Source organism: Piliocolobus tephrosceles, chromosome 16 (genome assembly GCF_002776525.5).
Source record: "Piliocolobus tephrosceles isolate RC106 chromosome 16, ASM277652v3, whole genome shotgun sequence".
NCBI lineage: Eukaryota > Metazoa > Chordata > Mammalia > Primates > Cercopithecidae > Piliocolobus > Piliocolobus tephrosceles.
In genome coordinates, this window is record NC_045449.1 from 47281402 (window position 1) to 47302962 (window position 21561).

At 52.6% G+C, this 21561-nt stretch overlaps 1 protein-coding gene and 1 long non-coding RNA gene across 3 annotated transcripts in view; one reads left to right on the forward strand and one right to left on the reverse strand.

The window, feature by feature from the left end:
- Nucleotides 1-17442, forward strand: part of ARHGAP23 (Rho GTPase activating protein 23) — an 85627-nt gene extending 68185 nt beyond the window's left edge. For both annotated transcript variants that reach the window (XM_023204309.2, XM_031934299.1), the window contains exons 21-24: nt 2252-2293; nt 2876-2972; nt 5034-5065; nt 14999-17442. In XM_023204309.2, coding sequence (XP_023060077.1) covers nt 2252-2293; nt 2876-2972; nt 5034-5065; nt 14999-16027 — 1200 coding nt within the window. In that variant the 3' untranslated portion in view covers nt 16028-17442. The remainder of the gene's footprint in view (nt 1-2251; nt 2294-2875; nt 2973-5033; nt 5066-14998) is intronic.
- On the reverse strand, nt 1424-3837 carry LOC111537499. Its single transcript, XR_002730020.1, has 2 exons — nt 3540-3837; nt 1424-2879 (listed from the first exon to the last, which is right to left on the reverse strand). It is a non-coding gene; the product is annotated as an uncharacterized LOC111537499 (long non-coding RNA).
- Nucleotides 17443-21561: the final 4119 nt, after the last annotated feature.

Consider the following 21561-nt stretch of genomic DNA (forward strand, 5'->3'; position numbering starts at 1 on the left):
AAAAATACAAAAAATTAGCTGGGCGAGGTGGCGGGCGCCTGTAGTCCCAGCTAATTTTTTGTATTTTTAGTAGAGACGGGGTTTCACCGTGTTAGCCAGGATGGTCTCAATCTCCTGACCTCATGATCCGCCCATCTCAGCCTCCCAAAGTGCTGGGATTACAGGCGTGAGCCACCGTGCCCGGCCGGTGCCCACTCTTAATAGGCTAATATGTGTCCTTCCAGGACGCCTTCTGCTTATTGTAAATGCATGGCTATCCTTAAATGTATATAATATTCTTTGTGTGTTTTAAGTCTACATAAATGAGATTGTAAATTGCCTATTCCTGTTCTTTCATAGGTGTTGAGGCGGGTAAAGGGTAATTATCTTAATTTTTTTTTTTTTTAGATGGAGTTTCACTCTTGTTGCCCAGCCTGGAGTGCAGTGGTGTGACCTCAGCTCACTGCAACCTCTGCCTCCCTGGTTCAAGTGATTCCCCCGCCTCACCCTCCTGAGTAGCTGGTGTTACAGGGGCGCACAACCATGCCCAGCTACTTTTTGTATTTTTAGTAGTGATAGGGTTTCACCATGTTGGCCAGGCTGGTCTCAAACTTCTGACCTCAGGTGATCCGCCCGCCTCGGCCTCCCAAAGTGCTGGGATTACAGGCGTGAGTCACTGCACCCAGCCTGTCACTGTCAATTTCTAATGCTTATCAGTTTCTGTGTCTTCCTTCCACTACATCTAAAAGCCAAGTGGTGGGGTGTAGTGGCTCATGCTTGTAATCACAAAATCTACATTTTTTTTTTTTTAAATTAGCTGTGCAAGGTGGCACATGCCTGTAGTCCCAGCTATTCAGGAGGCTGAGGTGGGAGAATCTCTTGAGCTCAGGAGTTCAAGGGTACAGTGAGCTAGGATCATGCCACACCATTCCAGCCTGGATAACAGCGAGAGACCCTGTCTCAAAAGTAAACAAATAAATAAAATAAAAGCCAAAAGTGCCTTAGTTATTTCTTGGGGCTTGCCGAAGTTCATCTCTTTACTTGCTCAAGTATTCAGTTAAGAGAGTCTTTGTGTAGTAAACTTTCTGATGTCGCAGGATACCTTTATTTCAAGGCCAGGTGCGGTGGCTCCAGAGAGCAGGAGGTTCACTTAAGGGGTGATTAAAACAATCTGTGGTACGCCTGTAATCCCAGCACTTTGGGAGGTGGAGGTGGGCAGGTCACTTGAGGTCAGGACTTGAGACCAGCCTGGCCAACATGATGAAACCCCATCTCTACTAAATAAAATTATCCAGGTGTGGTGGCATGTACCTGTAATCCCAGCTACTCGGGAGGCTGAAGTCAGAGGATCGCTTGAACACAGGAGGCAGAGGTTGCAGTGAACCAAGATTGCACCACTGCACTCCAGCCTGGGTGACAGAGTGAGATTCTGTTAAAAAACAAAAACAAAAAAAGAATAGCTTTATTTTATACTCAAATTTAAATGAGAATTTAGCAGGGTATAAAATTCTAGGTTCCTTCAACACATCGAAACTTACTTTCTTGTCTTCTTATGTCTTGCTGCTGAAAGTTCCAAGTATCTGTGATACGTGTTCATTTATAAGCAAGCTGGATTTTATTTTATTTTTTCAGAAAACTTAGAATTTTATCTTCAAGATTCTCAAATTTTACAAAATATATTAAAGTGTAGGGATCTTTATTTTCTCTCTTGTTTGGCCTTTATGAGACAGCTCTCGCCTCCTGCCCCTCAGGAAACCTCCAACACCTTTCTCCTGGCATTTTCCTTTTCTGGGCTGGGTATGTGACACCCCTGTTGTCAGTGTGGCACCCATGGCTGGCAGGTGGCATGGGGCACGCTTGGCTGTTACAGCCATGGACCTGACCGACACTAAGGACCCTGGTGCCTCCCCGCCCCCTGGCTCGCCGTGAGGAGTGTACCACAGGGTGTGCCCAGGACAGTGTTCAGAGAAAAGCAAAAGCGAAGCTGTTCCTGAGCCTATCTCCGGTCTGAGGCCGCCCCTCCCACTCCCGGCCGTGTTTCCTCCCACACTGGGGTCCCACCTTTTCTCTGCCCTAGGATTTTTTGCAGTCTGTGGAGTCAGGTTTTAGGGTCCGTCAAGCTCCCTCTGAGCCCTCTTTTGCAGCCCCGCCAGCCTGGGGTTTGTGGAGAGAGAGGCGCCCCTTGCCGCCTGAGCGGGTCCTCTGGAATGAGCAGGTGGAGGAGACTTCTTTCCCACGCTGATTTCATCCCTTCCTTTTGTCTTCTCTGCAGTCAGACTGGTTCTTCAGTGACGAAGAGGACAAGGGAGAGAGAGTAAGTGATGCCGCGGGCCGGGCTGGTCTGGGGTCTGGTCTGGGGTAAGCCCCAGTCCTTGGGGGTGGGGCGGGCAGTGAGACTTAAGCCGGAGAAGGTGCCTGTCCTCGAGGCTTCCCCAGTCTGATGGAGCAAACACAGATCCTCTCCTCAGGAGCCCATAGACTGATAGAGAGGCACAAAGCTTGCCTTCAGGAGTCCCCAGTCTAACTGGGGGAGATGCAGACCTTGCTCAGAGGGAACCCAGTTCAGGCGTAAAGGCAGTTCCCGCCCTCCAGGCTACTGGGAAGGACATAGGTTGGAGGAGTTCCAGTCTGGTATGGGAGACACAGCTCCTACCCCCAGCTGAAGGGGCCACTCTGGCCTTCATAGTTCCGAGGTATTGAGGAAGGCACAGAACTGTCTAATAGGGGACATGTAGGAATCATCCTCGAGAGCACCCGGCTGATAAGGGAGACGGTCCCTGCCCCAGTGAGCCCGGTCTGATGGAGACACGGGCTCCGTCATCAGGTCACGCCCCTCTGGGGGGTCAGCAGCGCAGCATTCGGGGGCGTGCCAGCTGACCCCTCCTCCTGTTCGCAGACCCCTGTGGGCGACAAGGAGCCTCAGGCAGTGCCCAACATTGAGTACCTCCTGCCCAACATTGGCAGGACAGTGCCCCCTGGCGACCCGGGGTCAGGTGAGCGCAGGGGCCTGGGAGTGGGGAGGCGGGAGGGTGGACACTACATTCCTGCGGGCCCCAGATGCCTGGCCAGATGCCCAGCTTCCCTGCGCCACCCCAGAGGCCCCCCCGCCCCGCCAGCCACCATGGAGATGGAGCTGTTGGGGGCCTTCTCCCTCCCTGGGGAAGTCCAGCTCGCCCCGTGCCCGCCTGCTGTCTGCGCAGCTGCCCCGCCCCGGGCAGGGTCGGAGCTTTCTTCACCCTCTCTCACGGGTCTCTTTCCTCAGCCTTTAATTTCTCACGGGCTGGCTGTGTCCTTCTGGGCATGTTCCTCTTTTTAATTTTTCTTCCTTTTCTCCTTGCACCCCCGCCTCTCCCTCCTCCTCTCCCCGTGCTCTCCTCCCCACCCCTCCTCCAGCGGACCTGTTGGAGATCTAAAGGGTACAGTGCGGTGTTGCGGCCTCGGTCACTAACAGTGGCGGGTGATTATAAGAAGGCTGGGTGGGCACAGAGGCAGGCAGAATCTCCCAGGCTGTGAGGACCCCACGGTGACATGCCAGTTACCCCTGCTTGTTATCAACTTACCCCAGCAGTCCACGCCCCTCCCATCCTAAAGCGCCTTCTCAGGAGGAAGGAGGCACTCACTGGGCCCAGGGCCCTCTCCGTTGCCTGGACACCTGGGCATCGGATTGCTGCCCTCCTGCAGTGCCACAGACGCTGCGGCCTCTCTGTGCCAAGTCTCACCACTGCTGGTCATCCGGGTTGGGGACCCAGGCTCTCTGGAGACCAGCGATGCCACGCCCAGGAGTTATCTGTAACTCCTGCCTCAGTCACCCCAATGGGCCGCCTCTTCCTGCTTACGAAACCAGGGCCCTAAGTCATGTTTGCAAGGCCTGTGGCCCTCTCGTGGCAGAGGACAGATGATTTATGTCCTCAGAGACAGATGAGGGCCACTCCCTTTGTGGCTGCAGCCACTGACTCTTCCCCCTGCCATGGTTGTCCCTCCCTTTAGTTTTAGCATTTCTGTTGCCTCTGACAGAGGCACACAGGAGCTCCCTAGTCACCAGAGGCAGGCTCAGGAGGGGGCAGGAGACATGGGGATGGGACGGCAGAGAGGGGCCCTGTGTCTCTTCTAATCACCCGCCGCCCCCCGTGCCCTGTGTGTTGTGTGTGGTCCTCCATCTTGCTTTTCTCACCTTGTGCAGGGGGAGGGGTCTGGAGAGGGGGCATCTAACTTGCCTGCCAGAGAGTGTGGATTAACCGCACCTGCCCACTACCCTGTGGGACCCTGGGAGGCCCTTGGACCAATCTGCTCCCTCTCTAGCCTTGGAGAGGACCTGCCAGGACATGTTTCTGGTTCCTTCTCCACCCCAGTGATATTAAGGGAGTGGGACCCAAGTCCCACAGAAACCATGCTTTTAGTCTCCTTCGTAACTCTGGTTGTAACTGGGGACCCTGCCCGTTAGGGCAGGGTGACCCCAGGTCCGGAGGTAGAACCTATCAAGGCTCTAATCACCAGCCCACTCCACCTCCTGCGTCCCACCCACTTCATTTCTGCTCTTTTATTCATTGTTCACGTGGTCCTTCTTCTTTCTCATGTGCTTGGGGGTGGATGTAGGGCACCCACCTCTCCGTGCACTGTGTGGTCTCCATTTCTCCAGAGCACCTGTGATTTGCTGTGTTTCACTGTGGTGGTTTCCATGGACTGCATCTGATATTTGGCATTTTCTCTCCAGTGCTTCAGAGTAACAGGGACGGGAGGGGAAGGGAAGAGGAACCAGGCTCAAAGACAATGCCCCCTTGCCCTTAGCCATCAGTAAATGAGGGGCCAGTGGCTGGCAGCCTGATGTCACTTCCTGCCTCTAGAAGAAGTGGCAATTAGCATCATTTTCTGCTCCATCCCTCTCCCATAGAAAATGACATCAGAGGTCCATCATGCTCCTAGGGCCTGGGGAGATCTTATGTTTCAGAATTCCCTGGTTTCTGAAGCCTTTGAGGAGAGGGAATTGTGTGCATAAGACTCAGCTTTCTTTTTCCCTGATACAACTTTCATTTTTTTTTTCTGTCTTTCACCAACAGATTCTACCACCTGTAGTTCAGCCAAGTCCAAGGTACGTATGAAGGCGATTCTGAAGGCTTGATCTCTGTACAAGCCAGCCCACTTTGGTTTTTGTTCAAGGGAATTGATGGAATGGCAACTGGACCATGGGGAAAGTTGATGGTCCCTGGGAGGGAAGGCAGGAGGTACTGAGTGCCAAGCTGCTTACCTTGGCAGTGTTTGGTGAGGCATCTGCTGTAGTAGAAGGACCTGGCCTGGGAGTTACGTGCCTAGGAGGCAATGTGGCTCAGTGGTTAGAAGCACAGACTCTGGAGTCAGACAGTCCTGGGTTTGAGTTCTGGTTCCACCATTTAGTAGTGTGGGACACTGGGCAAGTTACTTAACCACTTTCTGATCCTCAGCTTCCTCATCTGTAAAATGGGGATATCAATAAATCTGTGGGGTGCTATAATAAATGAAACAGATATCCTTTAAGGTCTTTGGAGAGCCTAAAGCAAGCAGAAGGAAATAAAGAGAGGAGCAGAAATCCATGACATTGAAAAGAGTTGGAAAAAAGCAATGAAACCAAAAGCCTGTTCTTTGAAAAAAAATGAAATTGATAAACCTCTAGCCAGACTGACAGAATAAAAAGAAAGATGGCACAGATTATCAATATCAGGGATGAAAGAGGGACATCACTACAGACCCCTAAGTTATTTATTTATTTATTTTTTGAGACGGAGTCTTGCTCTGTCACCCAGGCTGAAGTGTAGTGGCACCATCTCGGCTCACTGCAAGCTCCGCCTCCCTGGTTGACACCATTCTCCTGCCTCAGCCTCCCGAGTAGCTGGGACTACAGGCACACGCCATCATGTCTGGCTAATTTTTTGTATTTTTAGTAGAGATGGGATTTCACCAGGTTAGCCAAGATGGTCTCGATCTCCTGACCTCGTGATCTGCCCGCCTCAGCCTCCCAAAGTGCTGGGATTACAGGTGTGAGCCACCGCGCCTGGCTACAGACCTCTACATTATTGAATTTATGGGTATAAAGTTGCCCATAAATTGAATAACTTAGATGAAATAGACCAATTCTTTGAGAGATTCAGACTGCCAAAACTCACTTAAGAAAAAAATAGATAACCTAGGCCGAGCGCGGTGGCTCAAGCCTGTAATCCCAGCACTTTGGGAGGCTGAGACGGGCGGATCACGAGGTCAGGAGATCGAGACCATCCTGGCTAACACGGTGAAACCCCGTCTCTACTAAAAACTACAAAAAACTAGCCGGGCGAGGTGGCGGCGCCTGTAGTCCCAGCTACTGGGAGGCTGAGGCAGGAGAATGGCGTGAACCCGGGAGGCGGAGCTTGCAGGGAGCTGAGATCCGGCCACAGCACTCCAGCCTGGGTGACAGAGCGAGACTCCATCTCAGGAAGAAAAAAAAAGAAAAAAATAGATAACCTGAATAGTCCTACACCTCCTAAGGAAATTGAATATGTAATTTAAAACCCCCCAACAATGAAAACTTCAGGACCAGATGGTTTCACTGTTAAATTCTACCAAATATTTAAGGAATTTTTAAAAGTTTTAAACAATTTAATAATTTTAAAATATTCTGAATATAAAATAGTATAATTTTAAATATTGATATATTTAAATAGTTGAATTATTTAAATGTTATTTAAACAGTTATTTAAGAAATAATACCAATTCTCCACTATCTCTTTCGGAAGGTGAAAGAGGGTGCCTGGGCACCGTGGTTCACGCCTGTAATCCCAGTACTTTGGGAGGCTGAGGCCGCATCTTGAGATCAAGAGTTAAAGACCAGCCTGGCCAACATAGTGAAACCCCTACTAAATACAAAAAAAACTCTACTAAAAATACAAAAAAAATTAGCTGGGCGTGGTGGCATGCACCTGTAATCCCAGCTACTCAGGAGGCTGAGGCGGGATAATTGCTTGAACCTGGGAAGAGGAGGTTGCAGTGAGCCGAGATCGTGCCACCGCACTCCAGCCTGGGCGACAGAGCGAGACTCCGTCTCAAAAAAAGAAAGGAAAATAGAAGAGGAAGAAACACTTTCCAACTCATTTATGAGGCCAGCATTACCCTGATACCAAAACCTGACAATGCTTTTGAAAAAGTTAAGGCTAATATGTCTACTCTATATCAGTACTGTGCTGGTACTGAAAATATAAATAATGAGCCAAACAGATAGGTTCCTGCCCTCACGAAGCTTACCTTCTGTGAGAGACAGACACTAAGCTAATGAACAAATAGACTATCTGTCTGGCAGGTTTGGAGGCACAGTGGAGGCAGAAACCAGATGGAATGAGCTAATAAACTGAGGGAGGGAAGAGAGCATGCATAGACCACTCTTGTGAGAACTGTGTGCATAGACCACTCTTGTGAGAATGTGAAGAGATATTTACAGAACAAAAATGGGAAAATATGTGGCTTGAGGGAAGCTTTCATTAAAAGATGAAAGCAGCCAGGCATGGTGGCTCACACCTGTAATCCCAACACATTTGGAGGCCGAGGCAGGAGGATCCCTTGAGCCCAGGAGTCCGAGACCAGCCTGGACAACATAGTGAGACCTCAACTCTACAAAAAATGCAAAAATTAACCAGGCATGGTGGGGCATGCCTGTAGTCCCAGCTACTTGGGAGGCTGAGGCAGGAGGATCATTTGAGCCTGGGAGGAGGTTGAGGCTGCAGTGATGAGCCGTGATCATGCCACTGCACTCCAGCCTGGGCAACAGAGCAAGACCCTGTCTCAAAAACAAACAAAAAAAGATGAAAGCACATATTTACTTGCCAACGGGAATGATCCAGGTGAGAGAGAGAGAGAGACAGAGAGAGAGAACAAGAGCTGGACCCAGAGCCCATGGAGCAGCAGCAGCCGGTGCTCCCAGCAGATGCATCCCCGAGTGTAGTAGGAAGAGAGGGAGGTGGCAGGAGGCACACTAGCAGGCAGTGTTGGCAGCAGGTCATTGGGGTCACCCCCAGCTGATGGCTCTTTCCTCAGCGAAGTGGAAGGTGAGGACCTCTGCTAGGCGTGAAGGTGTCACGGAAAGTCTGAGCAGAGTGAAGGAAGTCTGAAATGGGTCCCATGAAGCAAGGCAGATTTCTCGAAGGGGCTGAGGAGCATCATGGGCAGGCCGAGGCCTCTGAAGGGTGCGGCCCCTTCTCAAGAGCCAGCACTTTGCCCAGCAGTCATGCCCCGCCCCTTTGGGCCTGGCTTCTCCATACTCCCCGGAGAGCCCCTTCTGAGCCCCTTCTGGCCAGAAGATGTCCTCATTTGCTTCCTGTGACCCCACCCTGTCTCCATTGGTCTCAACATTGACCTCCTCAGAGCTCACAAGCCACCGCCTCCTTGAAGCCGCCTGGCTTGAAATTCCCTCCTCTGGAGATGCTAGCAGTTACTGCTTCCCAGTCTGGGCCTGCCTGACTCCTGCATTAGCCTGGGAACTCCTGCAGGAGGCCTTCTTCTCAATCATAGGGCCTTGAACAATAGAACCTGCTTTTCAGAGAGTACTTCTTTACTGTAAACTGACTTGGAGACTTCACTGTGACCTAGTGAGTTCATCACAATCACTAGTGTGAGATGAAAGAGGAGGGAATGCATATTTACTGAGCACCTACTAGGTGCCAGCCAGTATGCAGAGAACTTTTCACAAACATCGGTTTCATTTCATTTTTACGAAAGACCCTTGAGTTTTGTACCATCCGCATTTTACAGATGGGAAAACCAAGGCTCACAGAACTTAAGTAACTAGAAGTTTGGGCATATTCTTGGGCCTCAGGGAGGGGAGCTGGTTAGGTGTCCTCCTTCCTTGGTGGTGCTCTGGCATCTGAGTTCTAATCCTCTGCTCTCAGGTGCTGAGTGTTTCTTGATTTTCTGGCACAGGGACTGGCTCTGTCCTGAGCCTGAGCTGAAACCAGCTGGCCAAGCCTCTAAGAAACGAAGGCACGGACCAGGCTGCCAGTCTATTAAGTACAGCGATAGGAATAACTGTTGCAGGGACAGGGACATTCAGTTGTGTGTGCCGCAGTGGTCTCAGTCTCATCTACTGGGGAGACCAGGAATCGGAGTCAGGGAAGCAGGAGGCACCAGGCATCTGGGAGCCTGCAGCCTCCTGTCCCGGCTGTAGGGAGGGGGCTGCCTCTGGCACCAGGGCCTGGCCTCCCGCCGGGCTGTGAACTCTGCGGGTAGGCACAAACCCTGCAAGTGCTGGACTCTCACGACTGCCAGCCTCTGTGTCTTTTGCCTGACTCTAAAACCCAGGTCAGTGATGGTCAAACTGTGTTCCCTGGAGCCACCACGGGGTCATGACTACCAACAGGTGTATGAGAGAACCAAGCGTGCAGGGATCCAAGCTCCCATGGCCTCCATCTGAGCCACTCTTGGTTCTGTCTCACGTCGTTGGGTTTCTAGGGAGGATTCGATTTAGACAGAGTGCTCCCAAGCTCATCAAAAACCATTGTTCTAGATGTGACAGCCGTGTCTCTAGACTCTCCCGGCTGTGTCCAGGACAGCCAGGCGGTGTCAGTGCCCCAAGTGACGGCCACATTCTGATCCTGCCTCCCTGTGTGGATGGTTTAGGCTATCCCGGGTAGGAGTGTGGGCAGGCACACATGGCAGTCTCTCAGCTCCACGGCAGGTGGCGTGGAGCTGTTCAATACTCACAAGGCTCCCTTATCAATTTTTTTTTTTTTTTGAGACAGTTCTTGGTCTGTCACCCAGGCTGGAATGCAGTGGCCCGAACACAGCTCACTGCAGCCTCTAACTCCTGTGTTCAAGTGACCCTCCTGCCTCAACCTCCTTAGTAGCTGGGACTACAGGCACACACCACCATTCCTACCTAATTTTTTGGTATTTTTTGTAGAAATGGGGTCTTGCTTCTTTGCGCAGGCTGTTCTTGAATTCCTGGCTTCAATGGATCCTCCTGCCTCGGCCTCCCAAAGTGCTGAGACTACAGGCATGAGCCACTGCACCCCACTCTCCTTATCATCTTAATTCCAAGTTCTTGGGGAAGGGGACCACTTTTGTCTTCTCTGGTGGTCCCTTGCCTACTGCTTAGCTTTCTTTACGGCCTGCAATAACCCCTGAGCACCCCACTGGTACAGGGAGAAGTCTAGCTCCTGACCAGGCTCAGTCTGATTTCCCCAGCCCTGCCTTATTCAAGTTCCTCAAATTCCTTGACCCCAACCCTTGCCCCATAAGAAACCTCTCCATGACCCTGACCCTGAGGGAGAATTGACCGTGAACATTTTTGCAATGACAACAGATATTGGAATGCAGGGATTCCCCATCTACTTCAGGCCCCTTCAAGAATCAGAGGAGGCCAAGCATGGTGGCTCATGCCTGTAATCCCAGCACTTTGGGAGGCTAGGGTGGGGAGATCACTTGAGGCCAGGAATTCGAGACCAGTCCGGCCAACATGGCGAAACCCCATCTCTACTAAAAATACAAAATTAGCTGGGGGTGGTGGTGCACGCCTGTAATCCCAGCTACTCGGAAGGCTGAGGCAGGAGAACTGCTTGAACTGGGGAGGCAGAGGTTGCAGTGAGCCAAGATTGCACCATTGCACTCCCAGCCTGGGCAATAGAGCGAGACTCTGTCTCAAAAAAAAGAAAAAAGAAAAGAGGGAAGTTATGCACTCTTGCTCCAGAAAGACACCTAGCTACACAAATCCTGTGGCAAGTTCAAGGAGTTTATGGATCCCCAAAGCCTACCCAGGCACTCCAGCTAAGAGCGTCTTCTCCAGAGTATTCCTGCTGGTAATTAGCTTGTTTGGCAGAAGGTGGCAGTCCAGTCATCATCAATAATACCTTTGGTCATCGCTGATTCCTAAGTTTAAAGTATTCAACAATATGAGTAGTTACAATTTATTGAGCATTTGCTGTGTTACTGTGCTCAGAATTTAATCCTCACAAATGCCCTACGTTAGAGATAGAATTGTCCTTATTTTGCAGTTGAGGAAACAGAGGCCAGAGGTGCTTCTCTAACTTGCCCCAGGTCTCACAACCAGCAAGTCGCCTGCTCCAGAGCCTCCTCTCTGAGACGGAACCTGTTAGGAGATGAGGCCTGCCCTGGGTGACCCTGCCCGGCTGTGAGATCAGAGCTTGAGGGCAGGGTGGGTATAAAGTCAGCTCAGGCTGCTGTAACAAAATGCCATAGCTAGGTGCCTCAGACAACAGAAATTGGGCCGGGCGCGGTGGCTCAAGCCTGTAATCCCAGCACTTTGGGAGGCTGAGACGGGTGGATCACGAGGTCAGGAGATCGAGACCATCCTGGCTAATACGGTGAAACCCCGTCTCTACTAAAAAATACAAAAAAAAACTAGCCGGGCGACGAGGCGGGCGCCTGTAGTCCCAGCTACTCGGGAGGCTGAGGCAGGAGAATGGCGTGAACCCGGGAGGCGGAGCTTGCAGTGAGCTGAGATCCGGCCACTGCACTCCAGCCTGGGCGGCAGAGCAAGACTCCGTCTCAAAAAAAAAAAAAAAAAAAAAAAAACAGAAATTGATTTTTCTCAGAGTTCTACAGGTTAGAAGTCCAAGATCAAGGTGCCAGTGTGGCTTATTTCTGGTGAGGGTTCCCTGCCTGTCTTGTCTTGTAGATGGTAGATGGCCACCTTCTCATACTGTGTCCTTACAAGGCAAGGCAGAGAGAAAAGAGCGTGAGTGAGTGAGAGCTCCCAAGCCCTCTGGTGTCCCTTCTAATAAGGGCACCAATCCCATCAAAAAGTCCCACCTTCACCTAAACCTAATTATCTCTCAAAGGCTCCACCTCCAAACTGGGGTTAGGGCTTCCACATGTGAGTTTGGGAGGTACACAATTTAGTCCATAGCAGTGAGTGAAAGCAGTTGATGACTGGCTGGCGGAACTGGGCTCATTTCTGTCTGGGTCTCTGAGCACTGCACTGGCCAGGTTTGTAAGTCCACTCCATAGCCATGTGCCTGACACCTGGCAGGTGCCCAACACCAGGCAGGTGCCTGGTGTGTGCCAAATGAATACACTGGACAAAAGAAAAAAAGGTTGTGGGTGCGGTGGCTGATGCCTGTAATCCCAGCACTTTGGAAAGCCAAGGTGGGAGGATCACTTGAGGCCAGGCGTTTAAGACCAGCCTGGCCAACATGGTGAAACCCCATCTCTACTAAAAATACAAAAATTAGCCAGGTTTGGTGGTGCGTGCCTGTAATCCCAGCTACTTGAGAGGCTGAGTGATGAGAATTGCTTGAACCCAGGAAGCAGAGGTTGCAGTGAACCGAGATTGTGCCACCTGCACTCCAGCCTGGGTGACAGAGGGAGACTCTGTCTCAAAATAATATTAATAATAATAATAAAAAAATAATGCTCTAGCCTGGTGCAAGGGTACCCTGTAAGCTCTGCGTGGAGCCCCTGCCAGCACATGCACACCTCTGGTGACAGGGACCGCCATCATAAGATTGCTGTGACAGGGAGAAAGTTCATTATAGTGACCTACATCAGGTCCTTGTCACTTCCTTCCATTGCTCCTGCTGGCCCCCTGCTTTCCTGCAATATATCCTGGATTAACTCCCTGATCTCTCTGTGAATCTGCTGACCTCTGCATTCCTTGGAAGAGAACTCAGTCTGACCTTGTTGCTTCTGGAACCAGCTGGGATGAGACAGTAGTTTGATCAGATGATCCTAGCGGCCTCTTAAGTCTCTCAGAGAGCACTGGCCAGGAAAGAAAGCAGTATTGGCCACCATATGCCCCAGGCTGATCCTAGCAGTGCAATCACATTGCACAACTCCAGGGGGTGCCTTCTGGAGTTGTGCATTGTGGGCAACCATGGCCCAGGAGCCACATGCCTGTGAATCCTGAGTCCCTGACATGCTCTGGTTTTCTCAGAACTAATTAATGTGAGAGAGAGGACAGTAGCTGCAGTGGTCACAAGAGGCATCCGGGTCTCCATTCATCATTACACCGTGGCTGAAACAAGAGGTGGTCTGTGAGGAGGAGCTGAAGGGCAGTGTGACCTTGTCATGTCATTCCAGCCCAAGACAGTAACCAGTCCCAGCATCTGCTTCTACAAGACTTCCTGTGTTAAGGGGACTCCACTCACCGATTGTTAGTTCATTTAATGTTCATTGAACGCCTGTTATGTGCCATGCAGAAACAACCAAGTCACAGCCTTTGCTCCCAAGGAGCTCAGAGTTAAATGAGGCTGATGTGAGAAGAGCTAGGAGCACAGTGAGATGACAGGAACATAGAGAAGTGATCTCCCATCTGAGGCAAAGGGAGGGCTGGGAGGTTGCTGTACAGAGGAAGCCATGTTTGAGCTGGGCCTTGTAGGGTGAGTAGGAGCTCATCCAGCAAATAGGGCAGGGGGACATTAAGGGCTGGCAGCAATGTAACAGTGTAGGTCACATCAAAGGAAGGGTTGGTAGTGCTGTATTTCCACGTGAGGGCTGTGTTGGGGTTGGGGGCAGGGCAGGGCAGTGGGCTGGGAAAGTTGGGGCTGGGTTGTGAAGAGCCCCATGTGCTGAACTGGGGAACGTGTGCTTTATCCTGGTGGGTGCTGGGGCATGCAAGCTTCTGAGCAAAGCTGGGTGAGGATCAGATTCCTGCTTCAGAATGGTGGCTCTGGAGGAGGGACCTGGGCTGGCGCAAGGGTGGAGGCGGGGAAACCCTATTAGGAGGGGCAGGAGGGCCCAGAGAGGGCAGAATGAGGGCCTGCCGGAGGAGGAGCAGGAGGAGGAGGAGGAGGAGGAGGAGGAGTTGGCTTTGGGAGCCATTTCAGAAGAATCCAGGACTTGGCTGTGGGTGGAGGGGAGAAGGAGGAGTCAAAAGACCGCCCTAAGGTGGGGAATGTGAATGGAGGCAGTTTGGGGCAGGGGTAGGTGGATGCTGTGGTTCCGGATAGGTGAGTGTTAAGAGCCTACAGCCAGCCAGGTGGAAGTGGATTCTCAGTGGGAAGAAGAGTCCCGGAGCTCAAGAGAGTGTTGTGTTGGGCAGGGCGGCCTGGATAGCAGTGCTACTTGGGAATGGTATTTTCTAGGGAACACAAACAGAGAAGGCAAAGGGGCCAAGAACAGAGCCCTGGGAACACTGAGTCTTAGTGGGGAAGCGGTGGGCAAGAAGAGCCTCCCAAGAGGCAGAGGAGAGGCCAGAAGGGCGGATGAAAACCAGCTTCCAGAAGGCCATGGCCGGCAGCATGGACCCTCCTGGGAAAGTGTGAAAGGCCAAGACCCCAAAACACCACAGGGTGTAGCAGTGAGGGCTGGTTCAGGTGAGAACAGCGGCATGAAGTTGCCCAACTTGGGGCTGGAAATCAGTTTGAGGGCGGCTCCAATCCAAACCATGACACCACACGCGATCTTTCAGCCACTTGCAGGAGCAGAGCTGGCGGCGGGATTGACCTGGGATTGGGGATTGACGGGGTGGGGGGAGCGGGTGGGGTCCGGCGGAAAAGGGAGGACGTGAACTTGGGCAAGTTACCCTGAAGAGGCCTGTAGATGCTGGTCAGGTGGGAAGGCAGGTTTCCAGGTGGCGGCGAGTGGAGAGGTGGGGGACGTGTGGTCAGAGAGCGCCCCTGCCGGGCATCTGGGGATCAGCATGCAGGAAGCTCTGGTGATGACACCCCGGGAGCGTGTGTGAAACGGATTCAGGCTGCCAAGCTTTATTCACTGTGGAGAGACTGTCATCACCAGAGCCATGTCTAAAGGATTTAGCCAGGGCTGGATAAAGAAAACAGAATGGAAGGGGGCTTTGGCAGACCAGCCCAGCCCACAGGAAAGAGCTGAGAGCCTGGATTTGGGCCAGCGGGAGTGCTGAGCCGGCTGCAGGATGGGGCGCGGGGGTAGTCTCTGGACAGAGGGCGGCACGGGGCTGGAGGAGTGTTTTATGACGCAACCGTGGGTGCTGGCCTTGGCTGGGGCCTGTGGCGACTGGGTGCCGTGGCGTGGGGGCGGATAGGGAAAAGAGCGGGGTGGCCAGGGGGCCGAGTCCAGGCGCACCCCGCATCCTGACTTGTCTCCCGCACAGGGTTCGTGGGCCCCCAAGAAGGAGCCGTACGCCCGGGAGTTGCTGGCGATCTCCTTTATCTCGGCGGTCAACCGCAAGCGCAAGAAGCGGCGGGAGGCGCGGGGGCTGGGCAGCAGCACCGACGACGACTCGGAGCAGGAGGCGCACAAGCCTGGGGCAGGGGCCACAGCGCCGGGGGCTCAGGAGCGGCCGCAGGGGCCGCTGCCTGGCGCCGTCGCCCCCGAGGTCCCCGGACGCCTCAGCCCCCCGGCGGCGCCGGAGGAGAGGCCGGCCGCGGACACGCGCTCCATTGTTTCGGGCTACTCCACCCTGTCCACCATGGACCGCAGCGTGTGCTCGGGCGCGAGCGGTCGGCGGGCAGGCGCGGGGGACGAGGCGGACGACGAGCGCAGCGAGCTGAGCCACGTGGAGACGGACACTGAGGGCGCGGCGGGCGCGGGGCCTGGGGGACGCCTGACGCGCCGGCCATCCTTCAGCTCGCACCACCTCATGCCCTGCGACACCCTGGCGCGCCGCCGCCTGGCCCGGGGCCGCCCAGACGGCGAGGGCTCGAGCCGGGGCGGTCCCCGCGTCCCGGAGCCGCCCGGCTCGGCGTCGTCCAGCAGCCAGGAGTCGCTGCGGCCCCCGGCGGCGGCGCTGGCCTTGCGGCCCTCGCGCATGGAGGCGCTGCGGCTGCGGCTCCGCGGCACAGCAGACGACATGCTCGCCGTGCGCCTGCGGCGGCCGCTATCACCCGAGACCCGGCGGCGCCGGAGCAGCTGGCGCCGCCACACGGTGGTGGTGCAGAGCCCGCTGACCGACCTCAACTTCAACGAGTGGAAGGAGCTGGGCGGAGGGGGGCCCCCGGAGCCTGCGGGCGCGCGGGCGCACAGTGATAACAAGGACTCCGGACTCAGCAGCCTGGAGTCCACCAAGGCGCGAGCCCAGTCGTCTGCGGCCTCGCTGCCGCCCGCGCCCGGGGACCAGGGGGCCCTGCAGAGCCAGCCCTCGCGCCGCTCGGCCGCCTCCCGCCTGCATCAGTGTCTGTGATCCCCACCTCCCGCGCTGGTCGGGCCCCACCCCTCCCCAGAGCCCCTTGGGAACCAGGAGGCTCCTCCAGCCTGCACCTCCTCTTCTGTGGCCCCTGGGTGCATGGTGGGGGTGGAGGGCGCAGCAGGCCGAGTCTCTAGTTGGTGTGCTGGAACTGGCAGGGGGCGGGCAGAGAAGGCTGGAACTGGACTAAGAGTGAATGGAAGGGGATTCCGGAGGTAATAAGCGGGAGCGGAAAGGGCGTGGGCTGTTGGGGTCTGTGGCCCTGCACACATGCGCCTGATGGGTCCTTCTGAACCTTTCTGTGGCTGCACTTGGGGACCCTTGTGGACCATGGCGTGTGATTAGGGAGCCCCTAAGTTTCAGACTAAAGGAAAGATCCTGGGTGATGCTGGCTTTTTGCTTCTTTCCTCTGCCCTCCCACCTCAGCTTGTAAGTGGGGATGTGTGTATGACTGGGGGGAGGAGATGTAGGATGCGTATGTCCACGGAGGGAGGGCTTTGTGTGTGCAGTCATTGTCCCAAGGTGTTTCTAGTAGCGACTTCTGTCCCCCTACCCTCACCCCGGTCCCCACTTCGCCCCCCAGGGCTCCCTGCCTTTGGTGCACACAGGATCCTGCCCCACCTCCTTGTCAGAGCTGGAGAAGGGGATTGGGGCCACTCCAAGGAAGCAGGACTGAAACTCTCACCAGGGTTACTCCCCAACATCCTTTTGCCTGAGTCACCCCCTAAGCGCTTTAACCACGGGCAGCTGCCTGTTCCCCAGACAGTTTTGGGGGGGTCCAGGGTCCCCCTTACTGGTACCTCCCTCACCCCTGTTTTTCTTCTTCCATCTGTGCCTGTTCCTTCCACAGCCCAGGCACATAGAAGCCCACCTTCTTCCCCTTAGGAGGGGGGATAGTCAACACCCCTGGTGTCTCTGTCACTCACACACTGATTTATGGGGTCTGAGCTGGGCTGTTCCTGCAGGATGGACAGGACCCAGCGCCCTCTTCTCCCCACAGGTTGTAAATAGATTTCCAATCACCAGGCCAGCCCCCACACACCCTCACTCATTCCAGGGAAGCCCAGGTAGGTGGTGAACCCGCTGCCACGTCTATCAGTCCTCTTGTTTTATGCAAAGATTTACTGTAAAGTAGATTTCTTTCCCTCCCTCCCCCATCCTTTTATTGTAAATATTGTCTCTAAATGTGTAACATATTATAAAGAATTTATAAGGATTTTTAAAGATGTTTTGCTCATTTACAAAAGTGTTGTAACAGTGTTGGACAAAGCCTTCCACCCCTCGTCCGCATGGCTCCTTTCACTGTGTCCTTGACACACCTCTCTGGCAACAACTAAACTTTCCTGCTTCTGAAAAGTCCTGTCTTAAAAGTACAGTCTATATCTTGGAAATAAATGGCCTTCCTCAAGGCACCAGTCAGCTGTCTCACTTGTTTTGGAGGGAGAGGGCCAGAGTGGGGCTGGGAGGCAGGTGAGGTACCTGGCCCAGGGAAGGAGGGCGATGGGGACTGGATCAAGCGGTGGCAGGGCGGAGGCAAACTTCTTCCTGGTGACTTTTTTGTAAGTGTCCTGGGGGACTGGTCAATGATACAGGGACAGATATGAGCTGGAAGAGTGGGTGGCCCTCACTGCTGTGGGAGGTTTCCAGGTACCTGCTCTCTGTTCCTACAGAGCCCAGGCAGCTGCACAGGCACCTTCTCAGGCCTACCTGGAGCTTCACAATGGTTCCAGCAGTCTTGCCCCACAGACAGGAGGCTTGGGCCAGCTGTCCTAGGCACTCCAGGCTCAGATGATATTGCAAAAGGACAGAATGGGTTTTGCCCGTTGTCCCCCCCCCCCTTTTTTTTTTTTGAGACGGAGTCTCGCTCTGTTGCCCAGGCTGGAGTGCAGTGGCGCGATCTCGGCTCACTGCAAGCTCTGCCTCCCGGGTTCCCGCCCTTCTCCTGCCTCAGCCTCCCAAGTAGCTGGGACTACAGGGGCCTGCCACCTCACCCAGCTAATTTTTTGTATTTTTAGTAGAGATGGGGTTTCACTGTGTTAGCCAGGATGGTCTCGATTTCCTGACCTTGTGATCCGCCCACATCAGCCGTCCTTCTGTGCGGGCGGTGGCTTTGTAGTCACCCCAGCCAGTTTACAGGCTGCCTCTGCTGAGCCTTGCAGCCTTCTGTAGGAAGGCCAGGTGACAGTCATTAAAGGGAATCTAGGGAGGGTTGAGGTAGTGGCTCACGCCTGTAATCCCAGCACTTTGGGAGGCCAAGGCAGGAGCCCAGGAATTCAAGACCAGGCTGGGCAACATAGTATAGTCCCTCCTCCTCCTCTGTTAAATATATATATTTAAATCTGTATATATATAAAGATAATCTAGGGAGGAGCTCAGGAGCTGGGAAGAGCACAGTTGCTCACTGAATCCTATCCCCCCCTCCCAAAGTTGTTTCTGTTGGGCAAATGAGCTTATAGCATTGTAGGCTCTGCACCAGCTGCAAGGGCTTTACACATCTGTTTTTTTTGTTTTGTTTTGTTTTGTTTTGTTGTTTTGGAGATGGAGTTTTGCTCTTGTTGCCCAGGCTGGATCTAGGTTCACTGCAACCTCCAGCTCCCAGGTTCAAGTGATTCTCGTGCCTCAGCCTCCTGAGTAGCTGGGATTACAGGCATGTGCCACCACACCCGGCTAATTTTGTATTTTTAGTAGAGACGGGATTTCTCCATGTTAGTCAAGTTGGTCTGGAACTCCCGACCTCAGGTGATCCACACGCCTCAGCCTCCCGAAGTGCTGGGATTACAGGCATGAGCCACCATGCCCGACCATCACGTCTTAAATCAGTCCTCCAACACTCTTGAGCATACCACCATTGTTTTCTGCATTTTATATATGAGGAAATGGAGGCACGCAGCAGTGACATAACTTGCCCAGCCCAAGGTCACATAGCTAGTATGCTGTGGAACCATGATAAGTTTAAGTCCAGAGAAAGGACACAGAGATGGGGTAACAAGCCCACTGGGCCGCCTTCTCCAGACTGTAGTAGACTTTGAGAGAGAATGGATGAAAACCCTGTGCTCTTCAAAAATAAAGTAGGAATAGGCCTGGCACAGCGGCTCATGCCTGTAATCCCAGCACTTTGGTCGGCCAAGGCAGGGAGCTTCTGAAGCTAGGAGGTCGAGACCAACCTGGCCAACAAGGTGAAATCCCTTCTCTATTAAAAATACAAAAACTAGCCGGTCGTGGTGGCGCATGCCTGTAATTCCAGCTATTCGGGAAAGCTACTCGGGAGGCTGAGGCAGGAGAATCGCTTTAACCTGGTAGGTGAAGGTTGCAGTGAGCCAAGATTGTGCCACTGCACTCCAGCCTGGGTGACAGAGTGAGATTTTGTCTCAATAAAATAAATAAATAAATAAGAGGAATGAAGATATCTCTAGATTTATTTTTATTATTTTGTTTATTTATTGTTGAGACAGGGTCTTGCTCCGTTGCCCAGGCTGGAGTGAAGTGGTGTGATCACAGCTCACTGCAGCCTCGACCTCCTGGGCACAAGTGAGCCTCCTGCCTCAGCCTCCTGTGTAGCTGGGACCCCTGGCATATACTACCACACTCGGCTATTTTTTTTTTTTTTTAGTAGAGATCTTGTTATGTTGCCCAGGCTGGTCTTGAACTCCTGGGTTCAAGCAATCCTCCTGTCTCGGTCTCCCAAAGTGCTGGGATTACAGGTGTGAATCACTGTGACGGGCCTATTTATTTATTTGAGACAGGGTCTCGCTCTGTCACCCAGGCTGGAGTGCAGTGGCGATTGAAGTTCACTGCAGCCTGGACCTTCTGGGCTCCAGCAATTCTCCCACCTCAGCCTCCCAAGTAGCTGGAATTGCAGGTGCGTGCCACCATACCCAGCTAATTTTTAAATTTTTGTAGAGACAGGGTCTTCCTATGTTGCCCAAGCAGGTCTCAAACTCTTGGGCAACCCTCCTGCCTCAGGCTCCCAAAGTGCTAGGATTACAGGTGTGAGCTGCCATACCCCCACTGATAGCGCTAGATTTTAAAAAACAGAATTTATCACTAGCAGACATACCATGTAAGAAATACTCTAAAGGCAGCCTTCAGATTGAAACACAAGTACACTAGATGGTAATTTGAGCCCACGCAAATGAATAAAGAACACCGTAAGGATCACCTGATAGGCATTATGAAAGGCAGTATAGGCCGGGCTCGGTGGCTCACACCTGTAATCCCAGCACTTTGGGAGGCCAAGGCAGGTGGACACTTGAGGTCAAGAGTTCAAGACCAGCTTGATTAACACAGTGAAACCCTGTCTCTACTAAAAATACAGCATTAGCTGGGTGTGGTGGTGGGCACCTGTAATCCCAGCTACTTGGGAGGCTAAGGCAGGAGAATCACTTGAACCTGGGAGGTGGAGGTTGAAGTGAGCTGAGATAGCACCACTGCATTCCAGCCTGGGCAACAGAGCAAGACTCTGTCTCAACAAAAAATAAATAAAAAAAAAAAAAGAAAGAAAGATAGTATAAACACTTTTGTTGTAATTATTTTCCTTTTTTCCTTTTTGTCTTTAACCCTGTCTTTAAAAGATAACCACATAAAGCAATAATTACAAAACTGTGTTGACATATAAAGGTATAATTTGTATGGCAATAATGGCATGAAGGACTGGAGAGGAATGGAATGGAGCTATATTGGAGCAAAGTTTTGTTTTTTTTGAGACGGAGTTTCACTCTTGTCACCCAGGCTGGAGTACAATGGCACGAACCTCTGCCTCCCAGGTTCAAGTGATTCTCCTGCCTCAGCCTCCTGAGTAGCTGGCATTACAGGCACCTGCCACCACGCCCAGCTAATTTTTGTATTTTTAGTAGAGACAGGGTCTAGCCATATTGGCCAGGCTGGTCTTGAACTCCTGACCTTGGGTGATCCACCTGCCACGGCCTCCCAAAGTGTTGGAATTACAGGCATTAGCCACCGCGCCTGGCTTAGAGCAAAGTTTTTAAACACTATTAAAATTAGGTTACTATTAAGGTGAACTAGATTGTTGTAAGTTGACATGCTAACTGTAATCCCTAGGGCAACCATTAAAAATAACTCAAAAAATTGTAAAATGAAACAAAACAAAAACAGAATTAAATAGATGATATATTAGAAAATATTGGCCAGCTGTTGTGGCTTATGCCTGTAATCCTAGGACTTCGGGAAGTTGAGGCAGGAGGATCACTTGAGACCAGCCTTGGTAATCTAGCGAGGTCCATCTCTATAGAAAAATTTTAAAAGTTAGCCGGGCATTGTGGCTCATGCCTGTAGTTCCAGCTACTTGGGAGGCTGATGTGGGATGATCCATTGAGCCCAGGAGGTGAGACCCTGTATCAAAAAAAAGAGAGAAAATATTTATTTTACACTCAAGAAGGCAGAATCAGGCTGGGGGCAGTGGCTCACGCCTGTAATCTCAGCACTTTGGGAGGCCAAGGTGGGAAGATCACCAGAGGTCAGGAGTTTGAGACCAGCCTGGCCAACATGGCAAAATCCCGCCTCTACCAAAACTA